The 24,228-nt window shown below is 36.4% G+C and overlaps 1 protein-coding gene and 1 non-coding gene across 18 annotated transcripts in view; both read right to left on the reverse strand.

Annotated features, from left to right (window-relative positions):
* The window catches only part of sm (smooth), a 146,920-nt gene that overhangs the window by 38,440 nt on the left and 84,252 nt on the right, over nt 1–24,228 (reverse strand). For 6 of the 17 annotated variants that reach the window (XM_068289465.1, XM_068289475.1, XM_068289474.1 and 3 more), the window contains exons 4-5: nt 23,186–23,368; nt 23,023–23,101 (exon numbers count right to left, since the gene is read on the reverse strand). In XM_068289465.1, coding sequence (XP_068145566.1) covers nt 23,023–23,101; nt 23,186–23,368 — 262 coding nt within the window. Of the gene's footprint in view, nt 1–11,552; nt 11,625–13,846; nt 14,494–23,022; nt 23,102–23,185; nt 23,369–24,228 lie in introns of those variants that run through there. The other 11 variants (XM_068289468.1, XM_068289477.1, XM_068289480.1 and 8 more) reach the window with 7 other exon arrangements.
* Nucleotides 12,044–12,115, reverse strand: TRNAE-UUC (transfer RNA glutamic acid (anticodon UUC)). Its single transcript has one exon. It is a non-coding gene; the product is annotated as a tRNA-Glu (tRNA).

A 24,228-nucleotide genomic window follows, 5' to 3' on the forward strand; every position in this document is an offset into this window, starting at 1 on the left:
GTTTTTAGCATGGGCCAAGAGTCAACTGTCACACTAAAGAACATGCACCCGCTTCGTCCTCTCTGTCTTTGAAAGTAGGGAAAAGATTTCACATTCATCAAGGGGCCTTTTAGCAGCGGCTGCTCGCCAGAGTTGCCAGATTGCTGTGCAATATAATAATAAAGCTCTAATTTGCATGCAGCTGCTGCCTGGTTGGGTGATCTTCTGCACTAGAGTCAAGAGAAACAAATGGGAACTGGAAAATTCATATGTACATCTGAATGTGTATTTAAACGTATGTCACATATGCTGCCAGCCACGCCTTCCACCCATCCATCGCCCATATGTTGGGGGCGTGTGCAATAGTAAATGAACCTTGCTCTCTCTCTCTCCCTCTCCTTCTTTCTCGTTCTACGGTCTCTGAGCAAATATTACATTTTAATGAAATTTCATTTAAACAAAATTTATGCTGTCCCACAGTTGCGGCAACGACGCTTGGTGTTATCTTCCTCTGTCCAAGGTTAAACCAAAGTGGTTCTTACCCTCACCACACTACCGCATTGCACCACCCTTCTTCCCCCCTATCTTAAGTACTAGCACTATTTTCATTACATGATGGCAAGTTGAGTAAAAAGTTAAATTGAATAAGTTTCTTTTTTTTCTTCCTTCCCTCTTCTATAGTCAACAAGGATGTGGCTAGATTTTCCCGCTGTTGGCTTCGCTACTCACAGTGGTGGGTTTCGCAATTAATTTTGAAAAGTGCATAATTCAGGAGTCAAGACTTGATTGCTCTAACTGTTCTGCTTTGCTTACCCCCTGACTGTCACCATGGCGATAGTCGGCTATCTCTATCTTTCAGTTTCAGTTTCTGTTTCCCTTGTCCAAAGACAAGACAATTGCAACAACTTGCAGGCATTTTCGCTAATTCAATTTCCTTTGCGTTCACATCGCATCGCAACGCATTCGCATTCATTGTGTTTTGGACAAGTTGCTTGCCTTGTCTTTTGTTACAGTTACAATTTCTCAACGTCAACAGTTTTACCAACATATTGCGCAAAAAGTCGAAGGAGAAACCCGGGCCAGCAAGCAACAACACAAAAAGTGGCCAAAACCCCGACCACAGCCGCTGGGCCTAAAAGAGCTCGTCGTTTGCAAGAGCTCGCCTTTTTGCGGACCACTAAAATTGTCGCTAGTTGCGCTAAAATTAAATGCTTGGTTAGATCACAGCCACCGATGACAGTTGCACAATGTCGCTGTCACTCGTCTCAATGTGTGCGACTACTGTGTGTGAGAGAGTATGTGTTTCTGACAATGTGGCAAGACAATGCCAATTTATAAATGTTGTAAGTTGCAACTTGCAACCATATTTCATTACGGTTGACTCTACATGAACCCAAGGACCAAATAAATTATGATACATGCAAACAGTTAGTAGCTCTTAGAATTGCAATTAAAGACCTGTCAAAGAGGTAGACCCCCCAAAATTGGCTGAGAACTTTTGTTAATTCAACTTGAATGGAATGCAGAGAGCGTGTTGTTTAAATCTATTAAAAGAATTGAGTAGAACATTGTATTGTTTATTAATGTTCAACAATGTTAAGGACATGATATCAAAGTATTAAATCAATATTTCGAAACAACTTTAGTGCCAAGTTCTACCACTGAAAGTTATTAGTAAATTTAATTCTGCACTTAAGCCAAGGAATCTTTGCCTAAAAGTTGAGAGAAGCCAACAAAAGTGAGCACATAATTGATTTATAGAAATTTTATAGAAACTTAATAAAACTTTATGGTGATTTAGAGAACGAAAACTAAAATTGCCAAATGTATAACTTATCAAGTTTATTCACATGCCTCATCTACTCCCTAAAGACATTAGGCAAAAGCATCTATCGAATTGCAAGTAAGTTTAATTAATCACTTGCAGAATATATACATACATATGAATAAGTCCTTTACACATTTGATATATATAAGTATATACATATATTCTTCTCTCAAAAAGGCCATCATTGGACGTACTCAATCAAGCTTTCAAGATTTATATGAATGCCTGCCACACACTAAAGCCGCACTCAATTACACGCACTTACAATGACAAAGATGTTGATGATGATGATGATGACCAAACCAGATGGGATGAGATGAGATGGAGAGATGAGATGACAACCAAATTGCTGGGCGATACTTTTGCACAACAAAAGTCAAGTAAGCGACCCAAAATGGCCATTCTGTCAGATTGAGATCAATTTTCGACCCCGGAGGATGCCAATGGAACAACATGTTGGCTGTAAAGTGCCAAAAAGCGCCAATTATCATTGCCCAGGCACAGACACAGACACAAATTGCAATAGACGAATGAACACACCATGACAGAATGAGAGCAGAAAAAGAGAAAAAAAAAAACCGAAATAATAAAGCAAAATTATTATCTCTGACCAGAAATGTTTCCAAATCACAAGAGACTGAGTGAAGAAATAACAATGGAGCAGCAGGGAGACAAAGACGATTATGACAATTCTGATAGTCGATAGGTTGCTGTTCGGTTGAGGCAACAATTTGACACAGACCATTACCAATATGTGTGTGTGTGGCAAGAAGAAAAAGATGATGATGATGATATGATAATGGTGTGTTGATGGCTCTGTCTCTCTTTCTGAATGCTTGCTGCCCAAAGGTATCGAAGAGAAACACTAAACTATCCAAAAATCGAGCTGAAATAAGTAACTTTTCGTTTACAATCATGACAAAAGCAAAAACAAAAAAAGACGAGCAGCTGTTGCCCATCTAACGAACGAAAATTGTCTGCACATTTATATGTATATGTATATACAACTATATTTCTTTTCTGATAACTTTCAAATGCAATGCCGCAGGCTGTTATGGCATAGCAATAATGCAAAACACAGCATGGATGGAACATGAATTGAAACCAGGGACATGAACGGGGGGGGACAGCGCAACTAAACGAGAACAAGCACGGGAGGAAGGACGCAAGGACGACGACGACGACTACCACTTGACGTTCAATTTTTCATAAAAGTTTCTTTTGGCAGCTGAAGCAACAGCAGCACAAGAAAAAAACGCGGCAAAAAAAGAAAGAAACAGCATCAAATATATGACACACAATTCAAAGTTGGGAATTGCATTTCATGTTCTTGAATTTTTGATAAAGTACTCAAGATGGCAAATGGTTGATGGCAGTGCGATACGATGGTTGCTCCTAATGCGCGGTCGATGGCTTGGCTCAATGATATTTCATTTCTATGGTTCTCTTCCTAATCTCTAAATTCTTTAAAACAGGCAAAGTCGCCTCACAGTGTCTATTGCAAGTTCCAGAGACATGAAATTGAATGTTTTAGTTCATGTTAAATAGCATTGCACAAGGAACATCAAAAAAAAAAAGTCTACTTACAACAAAAGTAAAAAAAAAAACTCTACACACTGAGAAAAACTAGATTAAAGTGATATTGATGGTACATATTACCACACCAACTATCTATCATCCTATATATTAATCGAGCTACTTCCATGGGGGCTAATAGAGACTAGACTAAAGTCTATAAGGGTTTGGCCTAAAATGTTAAACCTGTAAGTTTATCTAACACTCGTTTGAGCTAATAATAAACATATGCGTAGTTCTAAATTTTTAAATGTCTATCTACTACCACTTGGAAGTAAGGTCTCAGCTTTTCCAAAAAGTGCTTAAAATGTAACTCATAGTGGTTATTCCCTGACATTTTGTTTTCTCTCTGTGCAACACTTGCAGGAAAACTAAAAACATTTTCTATTACGGAACAGGAATGGGAAGAATGAATGAACGGAGTGAAGGGATGAGATGAGATGAGATGGTATGGAATGGGTGCGAGAGCTGTTCCCGGACCCGGTGGTAGTTGTAGCAATTGTAACAGTTGTAAATGCCAGTTGTTCCAGCAGACGCACAACTTCCGGCCTGAATGTTGGCCATTTTGTTTTTACAGCTTCCCACCACCTTCTCCACCATGTGGATTTGCGACCCATTCGAGTCACAAATGGATTTAGCTGCTCCAACGCCATTGTCCCCGTCGACACACCAACCCGTGGGGAAACAAAAAGAAAAAACTGTTGGGCATTGTTCATGGAGGCGGCTTCTGGGACTTCTGGGCAGAGATTGGCACGCGTGCTTTAAGGTGTGAATAATGGCGCACAATTGTGTTGAATTTCGGATTAGCTGAGCTAACACAACACTACACTACACACACACACACACAGAACGCAGCCGAAAGGAATATAAATATGTTAATAATAATGAATTACAATGCAAGGGCGGGTGGAGAGGGTTTTTGGAACAGGGTGTCGCATTCCCCAAAGTGAATGAAAACATTCGTTTTGATTACCAGTCACCGCGCACGCAGAATTTTAAGAGACATGTCACGTGTGTGAAGGGGCGCGGGGGGAAAACTTATTATTTAATTTAACAACCGAAAAAAAACAAACCAAAAATTAAAATTTAATTAACCCCGCTGGAGGATGGTTGGATAGATGGATGAATGGTTGGTTGCCTGGATGGTTCGTTGGTTGGTTGGTTGGCATATGCAGCAAGACAAGACAAAAACCGCAGAAAAATTATGCAAAAAAGCATCAGAGAGAAATTAAATAAGAGAAAACTGCTCCCGTCCAACCCCCCGCATATCAGATTAAAAAGTAAACTTTTTAATAAAAATCACTTTAGCATTTCATTTGTACGCGGAAAACAAGAAAATGAAAAAAAAAAACTTTGTGGTGAAATTAAAAATACTTTTTTATGCAAAATTAAAAAAATAAAATAAAAAAGGAACAAACGAAAAAAGAAAAAATTTATTTCACAGCAAATAATGAAGCTTTCTCATTGTGGTTAAAAATGCGAAAGCAGCGGAAGAGCACAAGACGATAGAGAGTAGGAGTAGAAAGAAGAGTAGACAGTGGAGGAGAAGTAGGAAATGGTGGCGGACCGGGGGGAAGCAGAGGCCAAAAAGCTACAAATGCAACCGAGAAAAATTCATATACATATACAAATACATTGAAATTTATTTGTATAATAAAAAAAATAAAGTGAAAACAAAAGCAAAAAACAAATTTGCATAGGAAGCAGAAGAAAAAGTATACAGGACAACAAAAACAAAACAAAAAAATCCGCTCAAAGGAAAAACTTTATTTTGGTTCTTTGCCTTGCCTCTAAGCTCATTGCACGGCGCTGGAAAATGCGACAAAGGCTTCGGCTAGCCGATTAGACAAAGCGACTTTTTTTTAATACCCTTGCCAAATTGTTAGTAAGAGAATGAAAATGGGACACAGAAAGCAACATCAACTCTATTCTGAAATATTTAGAATTAGCAAGTCAAGTCAAGACAAGAGAAACTTGCTTTCTTCATTTGATTGTCCATCATTTGGCTACCAATTTCGAAATCAAATCGAAGGGGAAATTGGTTTGAGAAAACGATCCTTTCTTTCCTGCATTGCCATCTTAAAAACAGAATATACCCCTTCTGGTTAAGGGTATCACAACAAAGAGACAGACAAGTCTTTGAAAATTAAACAAAAGAGTCCGCGAAGTTAGCGGCCCAAGAAAATGGGGTTGCTTGCTTCCCTTTTTTTTTCTTTTCTTTTCTCTTTAGTTTTCTCCAAAATCACCACACTAAAAGTGAGTCGAATATAATAAAAAGAAGACAGGAAAAAAGTAAAAAGAAACGGATTCACTGAAAATTAAACATGAAATTGAATTCAGCCCATCATAATTTCCCCAAGGATCCTTATTAGGCAAGCAGCCAGCACGACGAGTGAAAAGAGAACTGACTGAACAGAAACACAAAGGCCCCCCAAGAATTCACTTGACGAGTGAAGCACTTGACTCTGGCCAGTTTATGCCTTCGACTACAACATCCCCTCCTCCTTCTCCTAATCCTTGTACTTTCTCTCATGCTCTCTGACACTCGACATTGTCATAAGTGCAACAGAGAATTGCGCTACTGCTATTTGCTGATTAGGCATGGGAGAAACAAAATAATAATATTATTATAATAACAACAAACAAAGGTCAAACGGAATATCAACTATGCATGAACCCATTTGCCAAGAAAATTGTCGGAATTCACTGAAGAGAAGAAATTGGTGTTACAATCAAAGGAAGGAGAAGAATGAGGAACACAGTGAAGGGTCGACAATGACATTCTTCCACTTGAATAAATTGTGGCTAAAGCTCACATTAAGAACATAAAGTCAAAAGCCTTTTCTTACTCCTAAAAGTATGCTTTAAAGCTGCTTGTTTTTTATACTTAAAAAACAAAGGGTTCGAAAATCTTATTCATAACTATCATGAATCTGTTGATTATGAAATGAATCAAAAGGAAAACGTATAAGCATACTTAATTTGCATTTAACAATTGTGTCTTGAAAATTTCAAGCAATTCTACTTGATAACCTTATAGTATACATCCTTAACTGACGTGCGAAACTATTATTTATTATTTTATGGCACTTTCATTAATTTCTTTATCAAAATATTCCATATTGCTTAATATAATGCAGTTTTACACTCAATTTAATTGGCCATGAAGACAGAGAAGGACAAATGCAACAAATATTTGCTAACACGAAAGCAAACATATTTATTTTAACACGTGCAAATAGATATTCACATACATATACACAAATTCCGTGTTTGCCTTTGGTACACTACAGGGCAAAATAATAACATCGTTTGACACTTTTTTAAATGTGATATCATTTTTCTGTTTGAAATAAGTTAATGAGTGAAATGAAAACTTAGTTTATAAGCTGTTTATTATAAGATAGATTGCAACAACTGGGGAATGTTGTTTATACATAAAAGCTAAAGAAGTTGCTACAGTTTAGAAGCATTCTAAAAGATAACTATCGTTTATCGTTGAACATGTCGTGTGTACTTTTTCTTTAAGGCATCCAACAAAATACATGCAATATAAAACTTAATATAATAAATTGATCTTGAAGCATCAGATTTTCTTTGCATAAAAGATTCCAACTGAAATTAAATTAAAACCTAATTAATGTTAATCCATTTTGTTGGCACCTATTTTTCTGTTCAGCAGTGTTAAAACTGTGTTAAATTGTTCATGCCAGGAAATGCCACAGAGAAGCAGCATGATATCGTCTCGTCCACATCCAAGCTGACCATTAACCCAAAGAATTCAAACAGAAACAACAACAAATAAAACAGCACTCTACCTATTGAGAAATGAATTTCAACGAAAATTCCAATGAATCCATTACATTTTCAAGTTTCGGCATCGCTCTCGCTCTCCTCTGAAAGCTTTTATCCAGCACCACTTTCATTTCTAAAATCAATTGGATTCAACTTGTAAGCTAAAACCAAAACTAAGTAAAAACTTTATCCCCCTCGAACCAAAAGCAATAATAACAACAACAATAACTTTGGCAAAAAGTATATACATACATACATATATATTTGCCCCAACAATGCCAAATGCCGTGGCCATAGCCAATTATCAGACAAACAGCAGGGAAGAAAATTTGCTTGTGAAACTTTTTTTGGGGCTACTATCGAAAATCAACGAAATAGCTTCGCCCCAAACAAGAAGAAGATGAAGATAAAGAGGGTGGGATGAGGGGCCCGAAAGAAAAACAACAACATCAAGGAGTAAAGCAAAAGTTCAGTCCCCCAACTACACCACATGCTCCACTTGAATTGGCATGGGGTTAGATTATTGAAGAGAAAGGGGGAGATATAAATATGTAAGCCAAGCCATCATCATCATCCAGTCCGACCCCTCTTCGCCAAGTCGATCCCCAAGCCACTAATTGAAACCTAGGCAACAGGACTAAAGAACTTAAACTTTTGCGTAGAATGCAATTAAAAAACAGCAGCCAAGCATCAGTTAGAGATGGTTAGAAAGAAGGGGAAAAAGAGGAGATTGGACGAATTCCTCTTACTTAATCTTTGCATCAGTTTGTGTCCCCAAAGCCCAACAAGACACACAACAAACTGAGAAACCAAAAGAACAAAGTAACAACAAATAGAAAAGTTTATGCCTGGTCGGATGGCAACTGCTCTAATGCAAAAGCAAAGCAATGCTTAAAATCATTCTTATATACATACATACATACATATATACGCACAAATTAAAACATTCGGAAGATGAGGGGGGTTTGGAGGAATAAAAAATAAGAATAAAGAAGAATTTTGTCTGGCAAAATTATGAAACGAATATTGCCCAGGGGCAGGTTACATAAGTTTCGATAACTGTAAGAGAAGGCAACAAACCACCACTAACTGTTTGCCATCATGAGAGGGGTGAGAAGAGGAGGCGAAGGAGAAGGCTGGGGCATGGATATTTTAGTTTATAGTTTTTGTGGTTTTTAGATAATGCAAAAGTTGCTAACTAGGTGCGGCCTCCAGGCGTTGAGTTTCCTTCGTGTTTTCTCTTTAGTTGATGGTTTTTTTCCTTCTATTTTTCTCTCTCGCTCTCTGTCTCTGTCATTTCCACGTTAAAGGCGGGCGGCCTGAGCCAAATAAGTGAAAACTTTCTAAATCGATATAAGAACTTAACAAGAAACAACACATTATTTCATTATGACTTAAGGGATTTTAAACAGAAAATTCATTTCAGATAAACACACAAATGTATTTATATAGAAACTAATTATTCTTAAGATAACTTGCATTCTCTATCTCTGAAAGAATCTTCTTAAAATTTATTTTAGTCTTATTCAAAGTTTACATGCTGAGATGAGGCTAATCTACATTCTGTAATCTATTGGTTAGGCAAGAGTTTATCAAACCAAATGCTGGTTTCAAAATATATGTAAGTAAAGTGGGGTTCTTCAGGTGCTGAGGATGGTCAACCACAAAACCTGTAAGCAACGCTTCAATTGAAGCTACAAGAAAGCCACACAACGGGGAATCCCCAGTTATTCAATGAAAATGTCCAGAGAACCCTTAGTTATACATATGTGCAAATATACTGAGACTGATCGATAATCGATTTTAAAGCAAGAAGCGGATGGTTTTTGGAACGGATTCGAGTAGTTAGTTTATATATTGAATTAAAAAGGATTTCGTTAAAGAAATTAGCGATAATTATCCTTCGATCAGTCGATTATAATCGAATAGATCTTTAAGCTCAAATGAGTAAAAGATTTTTGGAACAGATTCGAATGGTTAGTTTATAATTGTCTACAAATCAAGTGGAACTGCAGATACTGTGTGTAGAAGCAAGCTAAATAATAATATTTTTTCAAAGTGAAGTACCCAATTTGCACTTACACTTAACCATTTGGCCGGCTCCATAGAGTTTCCTTGAGTCTTCAATGACAATTGGAAGGAACTCAAGAGGACTAAATGGTATGAGTAGATGGCAATTCCATTCTTCAAACTGTTGACCACAGTTATTAGCTGCACAATTTCCTTTTCTTTTTTCGGTGAGAACCACCCACACAATCGATTGAATGCGATGGGGAATTAATTAATTTTTTACTTGGCAAACACAAAAATAGAATCGATTACCACATTTTTTCGGAAGGGGGTAGAGTGAGTACCCGAGACACGACTACAAAATGAATACACATGTCCCCACAATAATATTGACCTAACCGGCCACTCCTTACTCCTATTGCCTTCGGATTTCACTTTGTCGTCGTCCTTGGACGGGGTTTAATTTCCTTTTGCCAAAGCTCTTTCACCACCTCTGACACAATTTTTGCCGCCCAAACGGCAAACACTCAAGTCACATGTCGTGTGAATAAGAATTGTATTGGAGCGGGTGATAGGCACGGCACTTTCGCTTATGGCACACATGTCGGGTCACGTTTTAGGGCTCAAACATGGATGCGAAACGAATAGTGTAACGTCTGGTTCGATTATTTGTTGACTTAAAACTCGGGGCCAACCACTTGGCATTTGTTTTAGTTAATAGATTGCTGTTGCTGAGGCTATAGAAGAGGCCCTATCGTAAGCTTTCCTTCTTCGCCCAGCTCTCATTGAATGTAGGTCGAGTCTGAATCGTTGTCGTTGACGACGCTCGTTTGGTCGAGGAGTCTAAAGGAAAGAGACTTTTATTTGCCCATGATCAAAAAGTTAATTAGTACAAGTCGTTTTTATTTAATTGCGACTATGAAACTTGCCGGATGGGCATGACAGAGATGGAGAGACACAGGAAGATAAAAATAGAGACAGGAGAGAGAGAGAGGCAAACAAAAAGTTGAACAAACTCTCACATGTGGGTACGAGAAATTGTAATGATTTTATGAGGGCTCGTTAAAAAATACACGCTCAAGTGCCAACAATTAGAAAACTTTTTCCAAGCAGGTGAAAAACGTGTCTATCTGAGAGCAAAAACGAACAAAATAAATGTTTTATTTTGACAGAGTAATGAATTTATGTTGGCAATTGATTAAATAGCATGCAGAGTTTAAGATAAACACTTGCCAGGAGGTCTCTCTCTCTCTCTCTATCTGGGTGGAAATGCTACAGAAGCGAATGTATGAGTATAATCATAGCAGTAGTTAGTTTAGTATAATTCATTTTATAATCATAGGATTAGAACGCAATGAACTTTTATAGTTTATACTTAATCTCAGGTGTAAAAACTTTGATAACTTTCCTTAACTTGTTCAATGAAAACGTTGTAATATGAAAATCCCTGTTATCAAACGATGGTTAAGGCTTTCTATGCTTTTTAAAAGGTTCACATTAAAATTTTCCTGTATATCCCGATATATGTTGGTATAGACATATTGGAAATTCCCTGAACATTGTCTCCCTAAATGTTTTAGTATAACCATTTTGTTCTAGGTATTACCATAAATTCGTATTATCATTAATTTCAATCGAAATAAACGAATTGAATAGCTGATGAAAAGTAAACAGTTGTCATGAAAATGTTTGATTAAAAGACAACATCTTTAATTTATCAATCGATTAAACAATTTCCAAATTAAAAGACATACAGAGCCAGGATGAATAATTTTTATTAGCATATCAAACGAATTTGTTTTTTTTTTATTTTTTTGGACCACATTTCAAAAAATGGAAACCACAAAGAATCTTCTGTAGATGGCAAAGTAAAAGTTCTGTTGGCCAAGAAAGTCTTTGTGAATAACTCTTGCAAAATTGTTGACAAAACCATTTAGTTTGATTAAAAATTGGCACAAAAATTTATATGCACCAAAATCAATAGAGACCAATTGGGGGGAAACTTTTGTCAAAGAGGCAAAATATGGAAAATGAAATATGTTTTGTTTTATTTCAATGCAAATAAACCAGAGCTAGTCCAACAAAAAACAAGAAAGAAAACTAACACACACAACCAAACAAACATACACAAACACACAGAATTTGTTCAGCATTCTTTTTTTTTGTCTTCTGTTTGATTTGTTTTTTTTTTTTTTTTTTTTTTTGGGGGGGGGGGGTACGGTGGTGGGCGGTACAGAAAGGAGGGATTCGTTTATTAAACGAAGGATATGAACGGATAATGGGTTATGGGTTGGTGGGGGAGGGAAGTGGTACAACATTTGTCAGCTAAACAGAAACTACAAATGAATAGGCGCCTTCTACTCACTGTAGGGCTGAGGTCGTGTACCGTAAAGAGGCTCCTGCAGTAATGGCGAGCGACCATTTCCAATATCCTTAACTGAAATGAGATAAGAGCAAATGGCAAACAATTTGCGCGTGATAAATGTTTCCACAAATTTGTACAATTTGTTGAATGGTTTGATTTGGTTTGGTTTGGTTTTTGGTTGCTTGGAGGACTGTTTGTTGTCTGTTTTTTGGTTGTTTTTTGGTTGTTGTTTGGTTGTTTGTTGTTTGTTTGGTTGGTTGATTGGTTGCTTGTGTGTTTTTCATTTGAGTGTTTTTTTTCTTTTTCTTTTTTTCGTTGTTTAACTAAACTGAAACAAAAAAAAACGTTGAATGAACTGAGAATATCAGAATATATATAGTTAGATATGGTTAGTTATGAAAAAAACAGAAAGAACATAAAAAATTGAACAAAACGATTCATACAAAAAAAGAATAGAAGAGTACAACCCATTTTATATGTGTGTTCCTCTCTTCCCATACCGGGAATCGAACCCGGGCCTTCTGGGTGAAAGCCAGATATCCTAGCCACTAGACCATATGGGAGCTATGCATATGCTCCTAATATCATCATCATTCTCTCAATGAAAACCAAAAAACTAATAAACAAGAATAACTCGTAAAAAGTTTCTCACCATGAGAAGAGACACAAGGACTGACAGTGTGAAGAGGGGGGAAGGGGGAGACTGCTATTCCTATGTGAATTCTCGTATATAAATTCAAATTCAACGCTGATATTTCTCACTCGTTCAGCTGCGGCTGCTGCTGTTGTTGTTGTTGTTGTTGTTGGTGTCCGTGTGTTATTCATTGCCCCTTGCATGTCAATGAATCAGTTTTTGTTTGCCATATAATAAAATAAAAATAACAGAGACAACAACAAAATATATAAACCATTCGAGAGAGAGAACACAAAAAGCAAGACAAAAGATAGAGATGGAACTGCTGGTAGTGGGGCGTATGAGGAGCAACAAACCATTTCTGTTTTGGGACAGGTCAGTTAGACAACAGCTAAAAACAAAACAAAAATCCACAACCGACAATCGCATGGAATTCAAAAAACCTGCTAAGCGAGTCAATCAAAAAAATTCTTATATAACCAAAATTTCAATGCGAAACCGGCATATGTACATATTTTGCTTTTTGTTGACCTGCCCCTAAGGGGCAATCAAAAAAAAAAGGTTTAAACACATTCATCACGTTCTCAGATTCTTTTGGGAGAGGGCTTCGGTTGGCTTTCAAGAGAAAGTTTTCTTTAGTCTAATAGACTAAAAGTTTGCCTTAAGTTATCTCTGACAACACATTTTATAATTGCATTTTGGTTTCTCACACGATCTACACTAGAAAACTTCAGGGACAACTTCTAATCGTTGATCTGACCGAATTTTGGAGACAACAAACAAGCTAATGGTCATTCTGATCAGACTGAATGACTGCATTTGTAAGTCGTTTAAGAACCAGTTTTTGTTTCACTTAGAATTATTGCAATTAAGTTTTTGATGTATAACATTTTGAGTTTGTTTATTATTAAGATTTTACTTTGGTTAAGTGGGCCAAACAAACTATTAAATATGGATAAAACGATATCTATTTTTTTCTTTTCTTCTTTTTTTGGCCATAGTAAAGTGCTTTATTGAATTTTAGGTGATCAATTTTGTTGGGGCCAAGAGCTGAGGTAAGTGGTTGGATTGGATTGGTTTGGTTCGGTTTTGTTGTTGATTTGGATGGGTGGTGAAGTTAAAGGTTTCAATTGCACTTAAAAACTATGTAATTAGAATATTCTAATAGTAAATTGGTAGTAGTAGTAGTAGTTGTTGCTATATATGTATATATAGAGATTTTAGAGTGCTTCAACTAACTCACCTCCGGCACAGTGTGCACAACACACACACACAGAAGAAGAAGAAGCAGATATGAGGGCGAGGGGGATCGTTGGGATCCCGGAGTACGAGAAGATCGAAGATCGTCTATATACCAGACACCATGGCGTATACGTAATACACATACATAATACATACAACTCTTTCTCTCTCTGTCTACCATATGCCCCGATATCAGTAGTAGCGATTTTGTTTTTATTCTTTAAATGTTTTCTCTATCACTTAAAAAACACTGAACAGATCCCAAAAATGTTAAAATGTATAAATTAAATGAAATTCAAAGCTTGATATTTTTTTCTGAGAATTGGTTGTGGTTCATGGTATATGATATATATATATGTATATATATAGACATATATATTATAGAGCACAAAAATTATATATGTTTACTTTTATCGATTCGGGCGGAGTTAACTTTTTGGGTCGTTCTTTCATTTATAATCTCTCTCACAAGAAATCGTCGTTTTGTCAGAAATCAACACATCAGACACAGCAACAACCACAACAATTTGTAATAGAAATTTCTCTATTTTCCGATAACGAATTTTACTTTGATTATCAGCTTTATCAGTTTTATGCAATGAAATTCCAAAAACTTTCAGCCGTCAGCGGCATTGGAAAAACATTTTAAGGATCTGTTCAATTTGTTTGACGTTCTACTAATTGGGGTTCTAGTAGCAGTAGTATAAGTAGTAGTAGTAGTATGAGTAGTAGTAGTAGCATTGGTATTGGTAGTAGAAATAGTAGTAGTAGTTGTGGTGGTAATAGTAGTAGAAGATGTAGAAGCAATGGCTTTTACATGGCTTTTAGTTTTAGTTTTAGCCATTTCGATTCCCACGTTGTTTTCCTTTAACATCTTCTCTTCCTCCTCCTCCTCCTCCTCATCCACCACCTCATTATGTTCTTTTTTATCCTTTATCTGCTGCTTGTCATCGTTATCCTTATGATCTTTATGATCTGCAACCACAACAATTAACGCTAGATCATCACAGTCGATCATGATGTTGATGATGATGATCCGAATGCTGATGCCCGTGCCATGCATCCCTGCACAACAGACAAACACAAGCGAGATTGAAAAAGGTAGTAGAGATAGGTGTTGATTTTAATAGAGAGAGAGAGAGAGAGAGAGAGATAGATATAGATAGATAGAGAGGGATAGAGTGAGAGTAAGAATTTTGTTGTATTTTTTTTTTTTTTGCAAAATTGGATTTTTCATTATTTTGTTTAACATTTTGCGATTTGTTTTTGTTGTTGTGATGCTTTTAGTCCTGTCCAAAAAGAGTTTTGATTTTTTCGTTACATTAAATTTTAGATAATTATTTTTTTGGGTTTGTTTGTTTTTTTTTTTTTTGCATTTTCGTGGTTGATTTTTGAATTGCATAAAATTGAATTAGATTTTTCTTGAATTTCTGGTGCATATATATATAAATATATTGATATATTTATTTGGATTTATTTCTTATTTGCATTCTGTTGTTGTAGTTGTTGTTCTTGTTGTAGCTGTTGTTGTAGTTGTTGATGTAGTTGATGTTTTTGTTGTTGGTATTGTAGGATATTATATATATATATATGTATATATATACATAATCACATGTATAGGCATATATAGCTATCATTAATGGATAGTTATATAAACAAATAGATGTGTGATTAATATATATTTTTATTGAATTTATTTATTTTTTGTTTTGTTCTAAAACATATACGGCACACACAGAGACAGACGCACACATACACAACAAAAAGGAGTTAATAATAATAATAATCATAATAATAATAGAAGTAGTAGGCAATAGTTTTAGTAGTAGTAGTAGTAGTAGTAGTAGTGGGAGTTGTTATTATCAAATAGTAGTAGTTAAATAGTAATTAAAGTAGTTGCTTTTGTTCTTACTATTTGTTTTTTTCTTTGCTTTGGGGTTAAATTTAAGGAGCAATTAGTTGGTTCTTTGATTTATTTTATTTTGGTTCACAAAAGCAGGCACTGTGAGGGCTGAGGGGGGGCGAGGGTTGGTTTTTTTTTTTTGTTTCGTTTGTGACGAACTTCTGTTTATACACACACACATATATATATGTATATATACATATATATATGACAAATTTATGTATATATATAAATATATCCTCGTGTTGGTTGCTGTTGTAGTAGTAGTAGTAGTAGTTGTTGTTGTTGTTGTTGTTGCAGGAGTTGTTATTATGGAAAAAGAACAAAAAAAAATTGTTAATCAAATTAGAAATAAAACCGAACAACACAAAATACAAAATGTTATGAAAATTATACAAAATGTCAACGAAATCGCGACGAAAATTCCATTTTGCAAAAAAAAAAAAAAATTAGAATTAAATTTTCTCATTCTTTTTCTTTCTGTACAAAAAGTGCAATAAAGCTTCATGTTGTTGTTGTTTGTTGCTGTTGTAGTTTATTCTTGTTGCTGTGGTTTTTGTTGATGTTGTTGTTGTTGTTCTTGTTGCTATTGTTGTTGTTGTTGCTCTCTAATTGTTTGAAAACTTTGATTTGCTTGCTTGTTGCTTGCTTGCTTTTTGGGTTTAAATGAATTGGATAAGAAAATAATTTTTCTTGATTTTACAAGGCATTTTCCTCAAACGTTTTCCACTTGCTTGCTTGCTTCTTGTTGTTGTTGTTGTTGCTGCTTGCCTGTTGTTGTAGTTTTAGTATTTGTCTTGTTGATAGATTTCGGTGTATCTTTTTTATTAAAAAATAGATTTTTGCTTTACAGTGTGGATTTTTCATTAGTTTTTCTTTGTTTTGAAGTTGTTAGCAAATGAGGAGTAGTAAGTAATAGTAGTAAGTAGTAGGAGGAGGAGGAGTAGATTGATTGATTTTTGGTTAACGATCGTTGCAAAGAGGGTTAATTTGTTGCTGTTGTTGGCTGTTGGTTTAGTAAGGCGTTTTATTGTTTTTGTTTTTATTTGCAATTTGTAAATGTTGTAGTTGTTGCTTGCACTGCGCATTGCTTTTGTATTGAATTGTTGTTGTTGTTGTTGTTCTTGATGTTGTAGTTTTTGTTGTGCTGAGATTATTTCTTGAGATTATCTTTGTTTAATGTTTTCTTTTTTTTTATCATTTGCTGACAGTGTTGATAGAGAATTCGTTTGAGTTAAAAATTTCAATATTTAAGGGAAAATTCTTAAGAAAAAAAACATCATATTAATAAATTTTAAAGAAAATGTTTGGTTTTGTTTTCTCACTGGTCATTTTTCTGTTTAATGTTAACACTAAAGACTTAACTATGGTTAATAATTGTATGTAGGCAAATGGCGAAGAGTTTTAAATGTGAAATGTTAAAATTTTTCCCCTAAAGTATGCAATAGGAAGTCAAAGAATTCGATTTTATTATAAAAGGCCTATATTTCATAAAAATAATTAATGTTTTGCCTGTCTATTGCATACTTTGGGGGGTTAAATTCCCTCATTTCATATAGATACGCTTATGTAAGTATTAAAATCGTATGTTTATATAAAGATATATAAAAAAAAACTATATTGCTGGATCGTGTAGTGTATAATATATGGTGAATGAATCTGTATTAATGTATTGGATTAGTAAAATAATTGGTTAATTTGTAAAAGAAAGTATTATGTTTTTTTTTTTTCTAGAGCAAGCAATATAATATGCGAGTAAGGAAAAAGGCAAGAATTTAACCCAGAAAACTATGTTTTTTTCTAGCTTAATGTAAAATCATTCCTTTTCCTTATAGATTGATTAAAAGTATTAATCCATCAGTGATTAGCGCCAAATGACTAAACGACTTCTAGCAGTCAGCCAAATTCAACTTTAATACACAAAATCTTTAGAAAAGGGCAAAAAGAATTGTGTTTTTAAAGTATTTAATTGAAAATTTTTGGCAAATGAAAAGGTTTCCAAGCAATTAGTCAAACGGTTTAACCCAAAATTCAATAATCTCTGCACGATTCCAAAAAGAGGGCGCAGTAAGGGCCAGGCAAAGAACTTCAGACCATTAAAACTTGAGTTGGGGCTTGGTTAGTGGAAGGGTCGTCCCTTAAAAACAAAAGTCATGTCACACGGATTGAAGATAAGGTGGGTGGGCATTCGCCTTCAGTCTAATAAAAATGGCATTTTTATTGTTCTTGGTTGGACACAAAAGTCATTTTAATTGGTTCTAAATGAGCGACCAGAACAATTGTTCAAATGGATACACGACGAAGGGTTACACACATACATATGTACATATAACGGTACTATAATAAAATGCCCATATCACAGACAGACCCACAGCATAAAAACAAATTATTCACACTGATTATATAAAGTTTTCTCCCCGTTTTGGTCTTGGGGAACGAGTTGGGGAATGAGTTGGTGAGGCTGCAAAATAAACCGTTATAATTACGATCTATTATATGGTATGTACGCTATGTGTGGGGACGTGATAAAAAGAGACGGACATAGATAGATACTGAGAGAAGGAGACAGTGGGGAGACATCATAGCCAGCATATGGGATAATACTAAAAACAAATTGAGGGTACTGGAATAGCGTAAGGCTTAAGATAAAACGAAAATAATCAGCAGGCAGTCAAGCCGAAGGACATCCACAGCGTCCCACACACACACTCACACACCCACACATACTTGTGGAAATTGTTGTCATAAAAATAAACAACCCAAGTAAAGAGCATCTAAAAGAGACAGAGAGCCAACCCTAGAGAGAGAGACAGAGAGAGTATGAGAGAGGCAAGGCTAGGTGGGGGGCAACAACAAATGTTGATTTAGGATAAGCAGACGGCCAAAAGGAAAACTTTAAGGCCTTTGCTTTCGATTGTAATATAAATAAATAAAATTGCCAACTCCAAATTCGTACAATGCGAAATGAAATAGAAATCATCGTCGTTGTCCCCGTCCCATAATTGAAATCACGGAGGAGACGGCGTTGCCAACGAGATGTTTAAGTTTGCCACAGGGTTGCCAGAGTAATTTGCATTCGACCCGCATATATTCGTTTCGGTTTCTGTCTCTTGGAATCTCCTCCATGAATAATTTATGTGCATATAATTCGATTGTTTATCCCGTTGTCATCGTCTTCTAACAAGGAAGGAAGGACGATGAAGACGACGACAACGGACACCTTTTGTATTACAACTCCCTTGGGGACGCCCACACCAAAACACACCACAACTACACCTCGACACACACACACACATTATATAAACACACGCAAACACACTACATACATAATTTAATCATAAACATAAAATAGTTTTGTTGTATTATCATACAAAAAGTTACTTCCCTCCCATTTACCATCACTCCTCTCAATGCCCTCATATACTCCTTGTGGCTTTTTTAATGCACTTCGTAACGAGTTATTTTCGTTTTGCCTTTATGACATTTGCCATGTCTTTTATTGTAATTTTTTGTGTTACCCACTTTGCCTGCTACACCTAACCACAACTTCACCCCGCCCCAAAACCCAAAGCCCACAACTACTTGCTTTCCCCTAAATATATTCATGTCTGTTGCCATGTTTATGGTTATAAATAAAAACAAATAGTACTAGATACTAATATAATGAGCTGCAAAGACAAATGTATACCCTTTAGATATATGACTCTAGTTAAAATAAGCTATGAGATTGAAGAAAGAAGTAAAACTTAGAGCGAAAGAACCTCGTTTCCTTTTTATGATTAGGAGAAATACCTAAACCAAAAAAATTATCTCTAGAATACTTCATTCTCTTTGATTGAATTAAAATAAATGAATTTAAGAACTTCTTCTAATAAATAAAAGAAATCTCTGAAAAGGAAATCGTCTTTGGCCTTGGGATTGTCCTGCGGTTTCATTTGCGGGGACAAATTTAGAAGAAGAAAGATTATTCACGATTAAAGAACTTCTGCTGTGATAAACTCTTTTGAGAGAGAGTATATAAAACAGGCATTGACAGGTCGTTTTTTGATGACCTCAATCGCCTATATGACCCTATATGTAGATTGTTATGGATAAAAAGCCATTTTGTGGTCGATTTCCTGTTGGTTTGTGGTTAATTATAACCTCGTGTGTGTCTGTGTCGTGGGCCTTCAAGTTCACACAGAGTTATTATGAAAACAGCGGGGACAGCGGGATGTAGGACACAAAAAGAATGTGTAACAAATGGAAACTTCTTTCCATATTCATCGCCGCCCTCTTCGGTACAATTTGACATAACATAATGTCGTCTTACGAATTACATAAGGTAAAAAGTCATTCTTTGAAACCGAATCCAATTAACTAACCAACAAACTAACCGGCAAAACGAAACTGTCACTTTACATTCAGTCCAAATGCATCACGTCCATGTCGCAAGTAGAAATGCAAAGTTACTTGCATTTCTACTAGGCTAAAAAAAAAATAACTTTTTTGGAAACAAAAAAAAATCGAACGTCCTTGAGCCAAAATGGGCACCACCACACAGAGTCAAGCAGTCGCCCGGCCAAAGAGTAAGAAAAAAAAAAAACAATTTGCAGTCAAATAAAGAACAACGTGAGTTGCCCCCACCTTAGCAGAGAGAGACACACATGCAGAAGAAGGATAAGACGGAGTCGAGGAAAAAACATCGCGTGACAATGCAAAGTCAAATTCGACTACTGATGAGCATGAATCCATCTAAAATGCACAGAGAGAGGAGCAGCAGCAGGCAGCAAGCAAGGATAACCCCCAGGAAAACGGAAGCCCCAACGTAGACAGGTAAAATGAGTAGAAAATTAACAAAAACGCGCATAGATAAAATTGCACGTGAAACACAACTAGGACAACGCCGCAAAGGGTCATGGATAAAAAATATGCTAGACGAAAGACGACGACGAAGACGACGACGACGGCGACGAAAACGAAGGAAGATAGCTCCTTGCGAATCTTTGGTATATACTTGATGAAGTTTTGTCTCCTTCTCGTGGTGGGGGAGTGTTTTCTTCGTCGTCGTCGTTGTCGTCCTGTGGCACTTTTGCACTCAAGGCGACTTGTTAAAAACTTCAGCAACAACTATTGCTACTGTTAGCTAGTAGCTACTCCCCCACTGTCGACATTACCCAGGTGATGCCCCTCTTTATTATTATTATTTTTGTTGCTCTTGTTATTGTTGGGGGAATTGCAGTCAGCAGGTGGAACGAGTCACTGTTTGTTTACCAAAGGCGAAGACAGAAATACACTAATTTCTTTTCTTCATTTTTCTTTCTTCAGTACATATCGATTGGTCTTGGTTGCTACCAACCACAAGAAAAACCACAAAAAAAGAACCAGAGAAAGAAGAGCCAGTCGGGCGGCAGAGGCAGCAGGTGAAAATCTTATGCAAATATTTTATTTGCATTTTCTACTTTATACATTTAACCTGTTTCCAGAGCTTAGAGTTTTTCTTTTCTTTTCATTTTGTTTCTATCGTTGTAGCCGTTGTCGTTTGTCACTTGGTTGTGTTATTGTTGTTAAGACAATAAAGTCATGCAAAATTGATGAGAAAACTAAATTGTGTGGTCCTTGTTATTGTTCCGGGGGCCAAATGTTGGACAGGTGGAAATGGTGGAGTGGTAGTTCAGGTTGGTTAGGGTTGGTGCCACTGTCACTTTGCTATGATTTTAATGAATTCTATTGATCGTTTTTGTGTATTTTTTACCATTTAACCTCTTTCTCTTTCTTTTTTTTTTTGGAAGGGAGCGGAGAAAACATTTTAAATTGCCGTCAAAGAAATGGAGAAAGCCAAAGGTCAGTTTGCCACCCAGAGGGCTTTTTCCTTACATAATAATAGAATAAAGGAATAATTCAATTTAAATTGAAAAGACCTTCTGAGGTAAGAGAAATCGTTTGTTAAAATAGTAAATTTATTTATAATTTAGTTATCTATAATTAAGTTATCCACATATGAAAAGAGACAACACAAAGGGTTTTCAATTTAAAATAGCAAACACTTTAGTTTATTTACTTTTTTTGTTTGTACTATAAAATTCATTAGTCGTTTACTAAATATTAGACCAAAAAGTAACTTTTTTGTACTGTAAAATAGAAAATCCAAAAAAATAATTCAAAGATTGCTTAAAAAAGCAACGAATTTCAATTAACTTACAATCGACCAACTGGTGGCAAGTGTTCATTATATTGATGAAGGGCAAGAAAATCAGGGCCAGAAGATAAAAGCCTAATTAAAATGCCCACACATAATGGTGTTAGTCAAATGTGTAGGCGTGGCGCGAAGTTCATTCAGTGTTTCTCCCCATTCATTGATTGAGAAGACAGACTGCTGGCAAATGGCTTTATATACAACACACAGACAGATCTCCTGCTCAGTTGAGGTCCATTTTGTGTTTGTGGCAAAAACAAACATAGAGAAGAGGGAGGCAAAGTGGGAAGGAAATGCAACCGGGATTCGACCAAGTCCGTGTGGAATGTGGCAGACTTTTGGTCTAGCCTGCTGCTGCTTGGCATGCAAATGCACTGCAGTGCAAACAAGTTACAACAGACCAGATAAATGCAATGGACATGATGATGGAATCGCCCAAACACAAACAGAGAAACGGAGTGGGTCAGGGAGGAGAAGAAGGCGTCGAAACTTTTGCTAACCGGCTGGCTCGGCTGACTGACTGGCTGGCTGGTTGACTGTCTGAGCTATTGTGGCTTTTGGCCACTTTGTTGTCATCGTCATCGTCCAAAAAGGCCACAAAACCCCGCCTTCTTCGCAATCTCCGGCTGGTTGTGTATCCGTCTGCCTATCTATCTGTCCGTCCATCAGCCCATCTGTCTGTCTATGTGGTGGCGTTGATATTTTTAAAGCAGCAGTGCGTTGGCCTGGACCACAAAATAAAAACAGGATCGTCATCATTTTCGCTTGCGTCTGTCGACCTCACAGAGGCACCTCGAGGTGCATAGCATTTAATTTAATTTTTATTCAGAAAGAAAAATATGAGAAATTGAACATGCCATTTAATGCGCCGACGACTTTGTGTCTGGCTGTCATGAGAGGAGACAGAGGCAGACAGAGAACAGGTAAGAAATGGAGTCGGGGATTGGAAGGGGGGAACTATCATCAAACAGGTGCCAGCAGTTGTTGTGGGCGTAATTTGCATGCCACATGTTGCCATCTCATGGAGAGTCTCATTAATGTTTCACGTGCTGCTGCTGCAGCAATCACTTTGCATTACGTATACGACATGTGCCCACGAAAATCATTCTCTAGTTTAAGCTAGCTCATTAATTGAGTAATTGTATTTGGGTGTATTGGTGTGTTTGTGTGTGTGTATGACGTTGATTTGTTTATATATATTTACATATAATTTGGATTTAAAAAAAAAACTATTTAAAAAACTCAAAAAAAAAAAACCAAGAAGAGTTAAGAAAAATTGAAACTAATTAGTAAGCAACAATTCATTTTCTTTAATGACATGAAAAGCAATTTATTTTCCTTTTTTTCGAAGGACACTTGTGTGAGTGTGTGTTGGTGTTGGTATTGGTGTGGGTGTTCCTGTATAAGAGTAGGTGTTTGGGTATTGGGTGAATGAATCTGGGTGTCTGCGTGTGTGTGTGTGTAAGAGGTGCACTTTGATTTATAAGAAGAAATAGTAGTAAAAAAGTGAACGCACTTGGTAAAAGCTCACCTGTGCTCAGCGTATAGTCCCAGCTGGTATCGGGCTCATTCTTATACACATTCAATTTCTCCGGCTGCAATTTTAAATCATTTAATTAAGTATGCTCATTCACTATGACGACGGCATAGTGCGCGCCCTTCTCATTCAACGATCTTACCTTGGCATAATCAATTTTCAATGTGCAGCATCCGGCATAGATATCAGCTCCATTAAGATTCTCACGCGCCCTTGTGGCAGCATCCAAACTGTCGAACTCAACCATGGCTTGTACACCATTCTTCTTGAATATGACAATACGCAGCACTTGGCCATGTGGATTACAGATTTTGTGCAAGACATCCTAAAAGAAAAGAGGAAAAAGAAAAGAATGTTCACTTAGTTCGCTGGTGTTATATAAATGGTATTGGTTCATGGTTTGGTTAAATGAAAGTCGGGTAACTAATCAAAACGCCGATAACAGTGGTCAAATGTCTCAAGTTCTCTGATTTTAAAAGCGTTTTAAACTTTCATAGCGTTTAACAACACTATTTAGAGGGCGTTTATACTTCTTAAACAAATGAATAAACTTGCCTGTTTTCCCTTGAATCATTTTCAGAACACAGTTAATATTTTAATCGTGACAAATCGACTAAAAGAACCACTGTGCGGCGAGCTTCTTTAAATTCAAATTAATGGCTGGCTATGCCTAGCTCTTTTCTGTTCTTCTGGTCTCTGTCTATCTCCCTCCCATATTGGGGCCGGGAGTCTGTCTAAGCGCCCAAGAGTATGCAATGTATCGTTGCGTGGTGAGTTTTAGGCCCTGTAGTAGTCGGCCATTGTCAGCACTAATTGATAAACGTAGCGTACACCACCCGCCCCCAGCTACCAAAAAAAAAAAGCGTATCCAAATTGAAATGAATGGATACACATTGAGAATTCTCTTCTCCTTCCATTTCTCTTTTGGCCATTGTGGTTGTTGACAATCTGGCCAAGCGCAATTTCATTCTGTGTGTGCTTTTTGTCTTCTTTTTGACCATTTACATTCTTAATGTTTTTTTCTGTTTAAGACTAGTTTTTCTTTTTTTCCAAGTGTGTGCCTGTTCATAATTGAAATTCCGTATTTGGTTGAGCTTAACATTTACTTGCAGTTTTTCCTTTTTGTTTTTGAGCTCATTAGCATAATTTAATAGGCACTTTTCTTCGAAGGAGAATTTCCAATTA

Source organism: Drosophila tropicalis, unplaced genomic scaffold, assembly GCF_018151085.1.
Source record: "Drosophila tropicalis isolate 14030-0801.00 unplaced genomic scaffold, ASM1815108v1 contig_593, whole genome shotgun sequence".
Lineage (NCBI taxonomy): Eukaryota > Metazoa > Arthropoda > Insecta > Diptera > Drosophilidae > Drosophila > Drosophila tropicalis.